This window comes from Hyperoodon ampullatus (assembly GCF_949752795.1).
Source record: "Hyperoodon ampullatus genome assembly, chromosome: 16".
Classification (NCBI taxonomy): Eukaryota; Metazoa; Chordata; class Mammalia; order Artiodactyla; family Ziphiidae; genus Hyperoodon; species Hyperoodon ampullatus.
This window is the reverse complement of record NC_136929.1, coordinates 66,909,240-66,922,453: the sequence shown is the minus strand read 5'-3', so window position 1 is coordinate 66,922,453 and position 13,214 is coordinate 66,909,240. Positions and strand designations below refer to the sequence as shown.

The following is a 13,214-nucleotide window of genomic DNA, read 5'->3' as shown; positions in this document are numbered from 1 at the left end:
GATTCTTATGTCTCTTAAATGTCTTTTAGGTTAGAATAGTTTCTAACCACAACCCTTTTTTTTTCACGATAGTGACTTATTAAAGAAACCATGCCAGCTCTCCTGTAGAATATCTCATCTTCTGCATTTGTCTTTTTTACCTCATGTTGTCATTTAACTTATTTAAATGTTTGATATGTGGCAATTCAAATATCAATGAAGATTGATAACAGGAATTTATATTTGGAAATATATGATATTTATTGTTTGCTAGCTAAAATATAAAGTTACCATACTTATTAAACTTTATGAAAGTTAAAATGTTCACATTTGAAGGATATTCCTGGGTCATATAATTTAAAAAGCCATCTAAAATTCTATACACGGGATAAACCAAATAGTAAAAAAAGGTGATGGAAAACTAAAGATTTCCACTATTCTCACTCCCCAGAGACAACTATTATTATAGTTTCACGTATATTCTGCAAAAATTTTTCTCTGAATATTTAAGCAAAAGTATATTACATATACACTATATAGGATTTTTAGAGAAACATTGATAATGCTAAATGATGCTGGTTTTGCAGCTGGCTTTTTTCAATCCTAGTACTAGTCATGATAATTTAATATTACTCTAATGCATTCTCCACAGAACTGTTGGAGGTACCTTTGTAAAGCCTAACTCAAATCTTGTTTCTTTCCTGCTTAAAACCATTTAGTGACTTCCCACTGCACTTACCATAAAATACGTTTCATCACTCTGGTCTACAAAGCCGTATGATATGCCTCTACCACTTTCTCACCTCATCTCATAAACTCTTCCTGTTGTCTATTACGCTTTAGTCACACTGCTTTTCTTTCTGTTTCTTGAACATACTATCACGCCCCCCTTTGAGCCTTTGCACTAGCTCTTCCTTTGAGCCTTTGCACTAGCTCTTCCTCCGTTTTGAATTCTCTCACCCCAAAATTTCTTATGACTGGCTTCTTCTGGTCATTCATGTCCCTGCTCAGAGGTTCTTGAGAGATGCCTTCCCTTTCCACACAGTCGCTGCTATCCTATTACTCTGTTTTAATTGTCAACAGAGCACTTATCGCTGATAGTTTCTCATTTACCAAATTGCTTATTTATATTTTGTCTGTCTCTGTCTCTACAGACAGACAGAAACATACACACACCCATACACACACATTCTCTTAAATGCGCAGATACACACCTACATTTAAACGCAAACTTCATGAGAACAGTGACCTTGTTTATCTTATTTTAGGGGATAATTATAGGCATAATTTCTGACACATAGTAGGCACTCAATATTTATTGAATTAATGTATCTTGGAATTTTTTTCTAATCAGCCTTTTTGATTAGCTGCATAATATACAGCAGTGTGGGTGTGTCGTCGTGTAACTAATCCTTTATTGGAAATTTAGACTACTTCCAGTTTTAGTTTGCTTGGTTTTTTGCCATTTCAAGCAATTCTGTGAAAAATATCCTGCATCTTATTCTTTCCATATTATAAATTCCTCAGAGTGGAATTACTACATCCAAACAAAGCATGTGCATATTTTTAAAAATATTACCAGTTTTCCCCACAAGAAATTTATACCAATTATATTCCTACCAACTGTATTATGAGATACCATGTTTGTTACACCCTGGCCAACGAGTATTACGAAACAATAATTTTTGACAACCTAATGAATAAAAATAATTTTTGTTTGACATTTTAAGAATTTCCAGTGTACTTCTGATCTTTGGTTCCAAGTAATAGAAAATCAACTTAAACTGACTTTAAAATATAAAGTTGTTTTGGCTTATATCACTGAGAAATACAGAGATGGGTCAGTTCAGGTAAACTGGATCCAAGGGCTCCCCAGTGTGGTGGGATGCAACATATCTGTTACTTTTCTGCATTGGCATCATTCTCAGTCCGGCTTCTCTATGTTATAGCAGTGATGCCTTTGTAACCCCACCAGAAACAGAAAATCCTTCGTTTCCAGGTAGTTTCAGCAAAGTTTCATTGGAATAACTTGAATCATGTGCTCATTTCTGTACCAATCTTACTGGCCATATAGATAGAATATGCCGATTGACATGTCTGGATCACATGACTACCCAAAAGGTCTGGTAATAGAGTCAGCCCATCTGAACCAGGTAGACCAAGAATAGGGAAGGAGTGGTTCACAGAGGAAGAAGGAATAATGGATGCTGAACAGAAAAAGAAGAGATACCATTACATTGTATGAGCCGGTGATATTTTTCCTACATACTACATACATTTCATTCATTTTTCTGTGAATTGCCTGTTCATCTCATTTGCTTATTTAATTGGATCATTCCTTGGTTTTTACTGATTTTTAAGAGTTCTTTTTTTTAAAGGAAACTAGCTTTTTATCATGTGCTATAAATATTTTCACTATATGTTATCTTTTGATTATGCCTAAAAATTTCGTCTAAAATTTCTATATGGAAATCTAAAGTATTGTACAATCAGATCAATTTGTCTTCATTCATTCAGGATATATGACGCATCTAAAAAGAGCCAGGGTACTGTATTAGGTACTGTGGGTGCAGGGATGAATAAAACATAGGGCATTCCCTTGAAGAGCTTATCTTCTGGGTAAAAGAAGTTATAAACTTGCCTAACTGTTACCAGATGGTAACATGTAGGGCTTCACAGATGAAATTTGAGCTGCTTCCGGAAGAATGATTTGGAACTCCCCGGTCAGATAAGAGAGGCAGGGAATTCACTTGAGCACAGAAGGGTCTATAGGTATGATTTCTATTTTGTCGTAACAGAGAATTTTAAGAATGATATTATGTAGCTCATGACTGACAAAACAAGAAAGGTAAGAATTCTTGAAGCTTCTTCTAAGGATTTCCAAGCCCTCAGTTATTATAATGAAAGATAACAAGATAACCTAGATATGTTAGAAGCTCGGATGTGTTGAGTGTTGAGCTAATAATTAAAGCAATACTCAGAAGCCAAACAAATCCATCAGCTGTAACCAGCTTCAAGCTGTCTAGCACAAAGCTTCAGCTGGTTCTGTAAAATGTACAGCAATCAGCCACCAATGTGATCTTGATTTGACTTTTCTTCATTGTCTTCATCTATAATGTAAGGGAGTTGGATTACTAGGCCTATAAGGTTTGTTCCATTTCTGAGGATCCGTGATGAATGAGGAATCTCATAGGCAGCTATAGAAGAAATAAAAATGACATCAGGATCAGAATTTCATATTTAGCAATGAAAAAGCAATGCAGTGTTGTGGAAAGAGTAGAGACCCAGGCACCCGTTTCCTTGTCATGAAATCAGGTTCATAATGAATGCTGTGTCCACCTCAGAGACTTTTGAAAATCAATCCAGAAAATGGATGTGAAGACATTATCTTATACATAGTATTATTAGCAGTTGTAGCAACAATAGTGACCTCTTGAACATTTTTTAATGTATAAATAGAATCCTAATGCCATGAATATCATAAGCATTTTCAAGTTTTTTTGATATACTAGAATTCAGTTTTATTAATATTGATTTATTTGGACCTCTGATTTTCCCTTGAAAACCCTTTTTATTCTTATAATTTCTAATCTATTTTAATGGCATTGACCATACCTCAGGTGAATCCACATTTATGTTTTATTTATTTACTGAAATCAACTCTATGCTCAGATTTTATATTCTCTAGAGTCCTTTTAGTGTCTCATATAGTACCATTTACCCAATAAGTATTTTTTATTTAAATAATTTTTGTTGTTCATTTTTACCTATTTTATTTAATATACATATATATATATATATCTGTTCCATATGAAAGAACTGATAAAACTTGTAAGGTTTCATGAAATAGAAAAACATTGATGGATAAAGGCTAAGAGAACAGAAAGGGAAAGAAAATAGGAAAATGAAACCAAATAAAAAGTTGGCACTCAAAAATATATACTATAATGATTCTAACCAGAATTTTTCAAAGTACCGTTTAATGGACACTAGTTCTATAGCATGTTAACAAGAAAACAAAAGGAAGAGTGAGGTTCTAATAAAAATAGATAGATAGATAGATAGATAGATAGGTAGATAGATAATTATATCTATTTGGATCCCATAAGAAAATATGTCATCTGTGATGAAACTCTCTTTTCCCAAAAAGATATTTTGAAGTATTTTTTCCTTTGAATGATTTATTTCCTCTTGATTGAAGCAAAATAATAGAAAAATAATAAGTACAAACCAAACTATTTACATTTGTTTTATAAAATTTATGTCTAAATGCATCAGATGAAAATTCAAAATTAGACATGTATTTTAGGAAGTTACTCATGGAGGCTTCTATAGGCTTTAACGCAGGACAGCTGTTTCCTACAAAGTATTATTCTGTAAAACACTCCAATAAAATGACTTTGATGAAACTTGAGTAAAATAAAAAGTGTAAATATTTATTTTATCCCTTTTCCAGTAGTTGAGGAGAAGCCTGGAAAAGATTAGAGGAAGGGCCATGAGGCCCTTTGTGGGGTTTTGTTTTTGTGGGGTGTTGCAGAACAAACAATATCAGGTAAGGTCAATCCTGAGGGATTGTGCAGACATTTTATGCATGTGAAAGATCTATGAGCATATTCAAGACAGAATAAAGTACTCAGCATTTTAAATGCTTTGAAAAAATATATACTTATAATACTGAATTAGAAAAACACATTTTCACATCTAGAAAAGTATAAAATATATAGGCCATTTTAAATGAAAAACTTACTGTATCAATTCAGTAACAGAACTCACATTCATTTCATTGTAGTAATTATCCTTTTATCAAAAAAGTAATTATATTTGTTTGAAATATTATTGATATTTTATGTGACATTTAATGAAATTACATTGCCTTTTTATATCCAAGTAAAACACATTTGAGAGATAGCCAGTGATATTTAACACAGAATAAAGTTTAAGCCTTGCAATATTTAAAAAATATGTTTAAACCAGAGTTTTAAAAAATTAAATAATTAAATTATTTAGTCTGTTAAGTTATAATTAAGTTTAAGGAAAAAGAACATAATTTATAAATAATTTTAATATTCAGGATAAGGATCCTTGCAAATAAGAGTTTATTACGGAAATTCTAAGAGACTTTTAACTGCTGACATCATTGTATTGTTTGAATTAGTCCCCTGAGACCAAAAGAAAAAGCTTACAAGCAATTTATAGATGAATTTTTCTCTCTTGTGTAACATTATTTGTCTCCCATTGAAACACTTTTTTCTTTTTTTTTTTAATTAATAGATCTTTATTGGAATATAATTGCTTCAGAATACTGTGTTAGTTTCTGTTGTACAACAAAGTGAATCAGCCATATGTATACACATGTCCCCATATCCCCTCCCTCTTGAGCCTCCCTCCCATCCTCCCTATCCCACCCCTCTACGTCATTGCAAAGCACTGATCTGATCTCCCTGTGCTATGCTGCTGCTTCCCACTAGTTATCTATTTTACATTCAGTAGTGTATATAAGTCGATGCTACTCTCACTTCGCCCCAGCTTCCCCCTCCCACCCCGTGTCCTCAAGTCCATTCTCTGTGTCTACATCTTTATTCCTGGCCTGCCACTAGGTTCATCACTACCTTTTTTTTTTTTTTAGATTCCATATATATGCATTAGCATACGGTAATTGTTTTTCTGACTTACTTCACTCTGTATGACAGACTCTAGGTCCATCCACCTCACTACAAATAACTCAATTTCGTTTCTTTTTATGGCTGAATAATATTCCATTGTATATATGAGCCACATCTTCTTTATCCGTTCATCTGTCGATGGACATTTAGATTGGTTCCATGTCCTGGCTATTGTAAATAGTGCTGCAGTGAACTGGGCATTGTGCTACATGTCTCTTTTTGAATTATGGTTTTCTCAGGGTGTATGCTCAGTATTGGGATAGCTGAATCATATGTTAGTTCTATTTTTAGTTTTTTAAGGAACCTCCATACTGTTTTCCATACTGGTTGTTTCAATTTACATTCCCACCAACAGTGCAGGAGGGCTCCCTTTTCACCACACCCTTTCCAGCATTTATTGTTTCTAGATTTTTTGATAATGGCCATTCTTACCAGTGTGAGGTGATACCTCATTGAAGTTTTGGTTTGAATTTCTCTAGTAATTAGTGATGTTGAGCATCTTTTCATGTGCCTCTTAGCCATCTGTATGTCTTCCTTGATGAAATGTCTATTTAGGTCTTCTGCCCACTTTTTAACTGGATTGTTTGTTTTTTTGATATTGAGCTGCATGAGCTGCTTGTATATTTTGGAGATTAATCCTTTGTCTGTTGTTTCACTTGCAAATATTTTCTCCTGTTCTGAGGGTTGTCTTTTTGTCTTGTTTATGGTTTCCTTTGCTGTGGAAAAGCTTTTGAGTTTAATTGAGTCCCATTTGTTTATTTTTGTTTTTATTTCCGTTACTCTAGGAGGTGGGTCAAAAAAGATCTTGCTGTGGTTTATGTCAAAGAATGTTTTTCCTATGTTTTCCTCTAAGAGTTTTATAGTGTCTTGTCTTATATTTAAGTCTTTAATCCATTTTGAGTTTATTTTTGTGTATGGTGTTAGGGAGTGTTCTAATTTCATTCTTTTACATGTAGCTGTCCAGTTTTCCCAGCACCACTTATTAAAGAGGCTGTCTTTTCTCCACTGTATGTTTTTGCCTCCTTTGTCGTAAATTAGGTGCCCATATGTGCATGGGTTTATCTCTGGGCTTTCTATCCTGTACCATTGATCTATAGTTCTGTTTTTGTGCCAGTATCATACTATCTTGATTACTGTTGCTCTGTGGTATAGATTGAAGTTGGGGAGCCTGATTCCTCCAACTCCGTTTTTCTTTCTCAAGATTGCTTTGGCTATTCGGGGTCTTTTGTGTTTCCATATGAATTGTAAAAATTTTTGTTCTAATTCTGTGAAGAATGCCATTGGTGATTTGATAGGGATTGCATTGTATCTGTAGATTGCTTTGGGTAATATAGTCCTTTTCACAATATTGATTCTTCCAATCCAAGAACATGGCATATTTCTCCATCTGTTTTTGTCATCTTTGATTTCTTTCATCAGTGTTTTATAGTTTTCTGAGTACAAGTCTTTTGCCTCCTTAGGCAGGTTTATTCCTAGGTGTTTCATTCTTTTTGTTGCAGTGGTAAATGGGAGTGTTTCCTTAATTTCTTTTTCTGATTTTTCGTTGTTGGTGTATAGGAATGCCAGAGATTTGTGTGCATTAATTTTGTATCCTGCAACCTTACCAAATTCATTGATTGGCTCTAGTAGTTTTCTGGTGGTATCTTTAGGATTTTCTGTGTGTAGTATCATGTCATCTGCAAACAGTGACAGCTTTATTTCTTCTTTTCCAATTTGTATTCCTTTTATTTCTTTTTCTTCTCTGATTGCCATGGCTAGGACTTCCAAAACTATGTTGAATAAGAGTGGTGAGAGTGGACATCCTTGTTCCCGATCTTAGTGAAAATGCTTTCAGTTTTTCACCATTAAATATGATGCTTGCTGTGGGTTTGTCATATATGGCCTTTATTATGTTGAGGTAGGTTCCCTCTATGCCCATTTTCTGGAGATTTTTTTATCATAAATGGGTGTTGAATTTTGTCAAAAGCTTTTTCTGCATCTATTGAGATGATCATATGGTTTTTACTCCTTCATTTGTTAATGTGGTGTATCACATTGATTGATTTGCATATATATTGAAGAACTCTTGCATCCCTGGGATACATCCCACTTGATCATGGTGTATGATCCTTTTAATGTGCTGTTGGATTCTGTTTGCTAGTATTTTGTTCAGGATATTTGTATCGGTGTTCATCAGTGATATTGGTCTATAATTCTCTTTTTTTGTGATAATCTTTTTGTGGTTTTGGTATCGGTGATGGTGGCTTTGTAGAATGAATTTGGGAGTGTTTCTCCCTCTACAATTTTTTGGAAGAGTTTGAGAAGGATCAGTGTTAGTTCTTCTCTAAATGTTTGGTAGAATTCGCCTATGGAGCCATCTGGTTCTGGACTTTTGTTTCTTGGAAGATTTTTATTACTGTTTCAATTTCATTACTTGTGATAGGTCTGTTTATATTTTCTAATTCTTCCTGGTTCCGTCTTGGAAAATTGTACCTTTTAAAGAATTTGTCCATTTCTTCATGGTTGTCCATTTTATTGGCATATAGTTGTCTGTAGTAGTCTCCTATAATCCTTTGTATTTCTGCAGTGTCAGTTGTGATTTCTCCTTTTTCATTTCTAATTTTATTGATTTGCATCCTCCCCCTTTTTTCTTGATGAGTCTGGCTAAGGGTTTATCAATTTTGTTTATCTTCTCAAAGAACCAGATTTTAGTTTTATTGATCTTTGCTATTGTTTTCTTTGTTTCTAATTTCATTTATTTCTGCTCTGATCTTTATGATTTCTTTCCTTCTACAGACTATGGGTTTTCTTTGTTCTTCTTTCTCTGGTTAAGTGTAGGGTTAGATTGTTTATTTGAGATATTTTTTGTTTCTTGAGGTGAGATTGAATTCCTATAAACTTCCCTCTTAGAACTGCTTTTGCTGCATCCCATAGGTTTTGGGTCATTGTGTTTTCATTGTCATTTTCTATGTATTTTTTAATTTCTTCTTTGATTTCTTCAGTGGTCTCTTGGTTATTAATAGTGCACTTTTAGCCTCCATGTATTTGTGTTTTTTACAGTTTTTTTCCTGTAATTGATTTCCAGTCTCATAGCATTGTGGTCAGAAGAGATGCTTGATACCATTTCAGTTTTCTTAAATTTTCCGAGGCTTGATTTGTGACCCAAGATGTGATCTATCCTGAAGAGTGTTCTGTGTGCACTTGAGAAGAAAGTGTTTTCTGCCACTTTTGGGTGCAATGTTCTATAAATATCAATTAAATCTATCTGGTCCATTGTGTCATTTAAAGCTTGTGTTGCCTTATTTATTTTCTGTTTGGATGATCTGTCCATTGGTGTAAGTGGGGTGTTAAAGTCCCCTACTATTATTGTGTTACTGTGTTGATTTCTCCTTTCATAGTTGCTAGCATTTGCCTTATGTATTGAGGTGCTCCTATGTTGGGTGCATAAACATTTATAATTGTTATATCTTCTTCTTAGATTGATCCTTTGATCATTATGTAGTATCCCTCCTTATCTCTTGTAACAGTCTTTATTTTAAAGTCTATTTTTTCTGATATGAGTATTACTACTCCAGCTTTCTTTTGATTTCCATTTGCGTGAAATATCTTTTTCCATCCCTTCACTTTCAGTCCTTATGTGTCCCTAGGACTGAAGTGGGTCTCTTGTAGACAGCATATATATGGGTCTTGTTTTTGTATCCATTCAGCCAGTCTGTGTCTTTTGGTTGGGGCATTTAACCCATTTACATTCAAGGTTATTATTGATATGTACTATTACCATTTTCTTGTTTGTTTTTGTGAGTTTTTTCTTGTGTTTCCTGCCTAGAGACGTTTCTTTAGCATTTGTTGTAAAGCTGGTTTGGTGGTGGTGATTTCTCTTAGCTTTTGCTTGTCTGAAAAGCTTTTGATTTCTCTGTTGAATCTGAATGAGATCCTTGCTGGGTAGAGTAATCTTGGTTGTAGGTTTTTCTGTTTTATCACCTCAAGTATATCCTGCCACTCCCTTCTGGCCTACAGAGTTTCTGCTGAAAAATCAGCTGATAACCTATGGGGATTCCTTTGTATATTATTTTTTGGTTTTTCCTTGCTGCTTTTAATATTTTTTCTCTGAATTCAATTTTTGTTAGTTTGATTAGTTAGATTAATATATGTCTTGGTGTGTTTTTCCTAGGGTTTATCCTGTATGGGACTTTCTCTGCTTCCTGGACTTGGGTGACTGTTTCCTTTCCCATGTTAGGGAAGTTTTCAACTATAATCTCTTCATCTGTTTTCTCAGACCCTTTCTTCTTCTTCTTCTGAGACCCCTGTAGTTCGAATGTTGGTGCATTTAGCGTTGTCCCAGAGGTCTCTGAGATTGTCTTCAATTCTTTTCATTCTTTTTTCTTTATTCTGCTCCTCAGCAGTTATTTCCACCATTTTGTCTTCCAACTCGCTTATTTGTTCTTCTGCCTCAGTTGTTCTGTTATTGATTCCTTTTAGTATATTTTTCATTTCAGTTATTGTGTTGTTCATCTCTGTTTGTTCTTAATTCTTCTAGATCTTTGTTAAACATTTCTTGTATTTTCTCAATACGTACCTCCATTCTGTTTCTGAGATTCTGGATCATCTTTACTATCATTACTCTGAATTCTTTTTCAGGAAGATTGCCTATTTCCTCTTCATTTATTTTGTCTTGTAGCTTTTTACCTTGCTCCTTCATCTGTGCCATGTGTTTTTGCTGTCTCTCTCTCCCTTTTATTTTTTACTTTTTTTTTTTATGAGTTGGATTGTGTTCCTGTCTTACTGGTTGTTTGGCCTGAGGCTTCCAACACTGGAGTTTGTAGGCTGTTGGGTAGAGCTGGGTCTTGGTGCTGAAATGAGGATCTCTGTGAGACCTCACTCTGATGAATATTCCCTGGGGTCTGAGGTTCTCTGTTAGTCCAGTGGTTTGGACTCAGAGCTCCCACCGCAGGAGCTTTGGCCTGACCCCCGGCTCGTGAACCAAGATCCCGCAAGCTGCATGGGGTGACAAAAAAAAAAAAAAGAGAACAATAACAAAGTAAAAAATAAAATTAGACTAGGAAACTAACAGATATGTTAGAAAGAATATAAAAATAAAAATATAGATGAATCAACAAATGGAAGGTACATCAGTACCAGAATGGTAAGAAAGAGGAGGACGGAAAAGGAAAAAAAAGAAAAGAGAAAAAAAAAGGTGGGAAAGACCTTGGCTGTGGAGGGCAGGGCCTAAGCAAGGGTGATGTTTGGGTGGTGGGCAGGGCCTATGTTTAGGACCCACAGGGCTGGAAAAGGTCCTGGGGGCTGTGTTGGGTGGGGCTTAGGCTCAAGGAACAGAAGGGTCCCAGTCGTGCCCCCTACCCCTGGTCTCAGAGGGCCGGGGCACCTCACCTGGGAGCCCAGCAGGCTTCCTGGTCTCGAGTGGGCGGGGCTGATGCCCTCCTCTCCTCTCCTGCTCCTCCCAGAGGGCCCCTCCCGCCTGCCTCTTCTGATCTCTCTCACCTCCGTCCTATGCCCCCAGGACCCACGCAGCCTCAAGGGGGCTTTGGTGGGGGGGTACCAGCCTGGGAACTCAGCAGGCTCCCCGGCCCAAGTGGGCCAGGCAATCACCCTCTGCTCCTCTGCCACTCCTCCCGGAGGGTCCCTCCCACTTGCCTCTCCTGATCTCCCCAGCCTCAGGGGTGCCAATCCTGTCTGGCCTCCACTTCTCCTCCCCCTCTCAGTCCCCCCACATCCTACTGGTTCACTGGGGGGTTCCTCCTGTCTCCTTGGCCATCAGGGTCCCCCACCAGTGGCCAGCGGGCACCCTAGCTGTGAGGAGACGCTAACTCGGTGTCTTCCCACACCGCCATCAAAACATGAATTTTCTACTACTTCCTTGTTAAAATTAAGCCTTGGGGGGAACTTCATAGTTAACTAGTAATATTAAATTTTGAAATAGAGGAATTATATATTTTACTTAGTATTCATCTTTTGTTTTCTAAGAAACATTTATTTTTTATAGTATGCAATCTAAAACAAAATAATGTAGCTATTAGGTATTATATTAATGGATTCCATATTCCATTAAACCAAAATCAGGCAAAAACTTAAGCTAAGCCAGTTTGCTATTTGAAATTGTGAGGACTACATGCTGGAAAATCTTAATGATTAGGTGTGCTAGGAAGTTTGAGACAATGATCAAACTAACACATGCTTTGTTGAAAAAAATACATATAGTATCTTGAGCATTTTACCATGTGCTCCACTGTAGAGATTAACATTATAATTGGTAGTGTGGTGGTATAGATAAGACAAGTGTTAGTGGCCTTAACAAAATGCTTTCCAGGGAATCTGAATTGTCTGGATTATTTCCATCAGCCTTAGATTTGCAGTTGAACTTAATAGAAAGGATATTTGCCCCATCTGTATAATAACAGAATGGGACTAACATTCCAACAGGGTTTCCATATAAGTGACTATTGTCCTTCACACTCTGGGTGACAGCGTATTAAGACAAGGTTTCTCTAATATGGTTGTCACGTGGTCAACTGTTACACTTTCTCCTCACTGGATTTCCTATGATCAAGCTAAATGTTCATTATGGTTGTGGTTAAGTAGGCACAATAACATCAAAAAACTGGCTTTGCCTTAACAATTTAAACTGAATCATCTCTGGTAATCTAGTTTATGGAAACTTTTAATAAAACATAGAAACCGGGGCTTCCCTAGTGGCGCAGTGGTTGAGAGTCCACCTGCTGATGCAGCGGATACGGGTTCGTGCCCCGGTCCAGGAAGATCCCACATGCTGCGGAGCGGCTAGGCCCATGAGCCATGGCCGCTGAGCCTGCGCATCCAGAGCCTGTGCTCCGCAACAGGAGAGGCCACAACAGTGAGAGGCCCGCGTACCACAAAAAAATAAAATAAAATAAAATAAATAAAACCTAGAAACCTTGCATACATAAATCATCTTCTTGAGTGAATTTTAGCAAGTGTGGTGATTATCAAAATCAAATATCAATATCAAAATCAAATTTGGTAAAAATAGATACAAAATAATTTATTTATATTCTATGGTCAAAATGAATTCATAGTAAATACTTTCAGGTAAAGAGTTATAGTATTGAATATCTAGTATGACTGTATTAAACACAACGCTTCTTTTTCTCTTTTTATAGCCGATTGGTGCTTTGAACCCAAAGAGAGCTGTGTTTTACGCAGAGCGTTACGAGACATGGGAAGATGATCAAAGTCCTCCCTACCATTATAACACACATTATTCAACGGCAACGTCCACCTTATCCTGGCTTGTTCGAATTGTGAGTGCCTTCATTAAGTTACAGTTTGCTTTTAATATCTCGAAGTGCTTAACGTAAGGAAATTAAATAAAAATCAAATATATGTATTTGTTTTAAACAAAGATTAGAGACCAGTGAAGTAGAGATTCCAAACTCTAGGAAAACCTGAATCCTTTCTGTTAATGAGTTGCCTTATTTGCAAAATTGGGTTAGATTATTGTGAGTTTCTTAAATGTAAACCATTTATAAAAGGTACCAAACTCCTGAGTGCATCCTTAACACCCACTGTTTCCTTTCTCACTGATTGTTACAGGCTGGC

General features: G+C 36.0%; 1 protein-coding gene across 3 annotated transcripts in view; it reads left to right on the top strand.

The window, feature by feature from the left end:
• NBEA (neurobeachin) overlaps nt 1-13,214 on the top strand; it is a gene marked incomplete at both ends in the record, with an annotated part of 605,261 nt that overhangs the window by 513,745 nt on the left and 78,302 nt on the right. For all 3 annotated transcript variants that reach the window (XM_079722002.1, XM_079722001.1, XM_079722000.1), the window contains one exon: nt 12,776-12,916. In XM_079722002.1, coding sequence (XP_079578128.1) covers nt 12,776-12,916 — 141 coding nt within the window. The remainder of the gene's footprint in view (nt 1-12,775; nt 12,917-13,214) is intronic.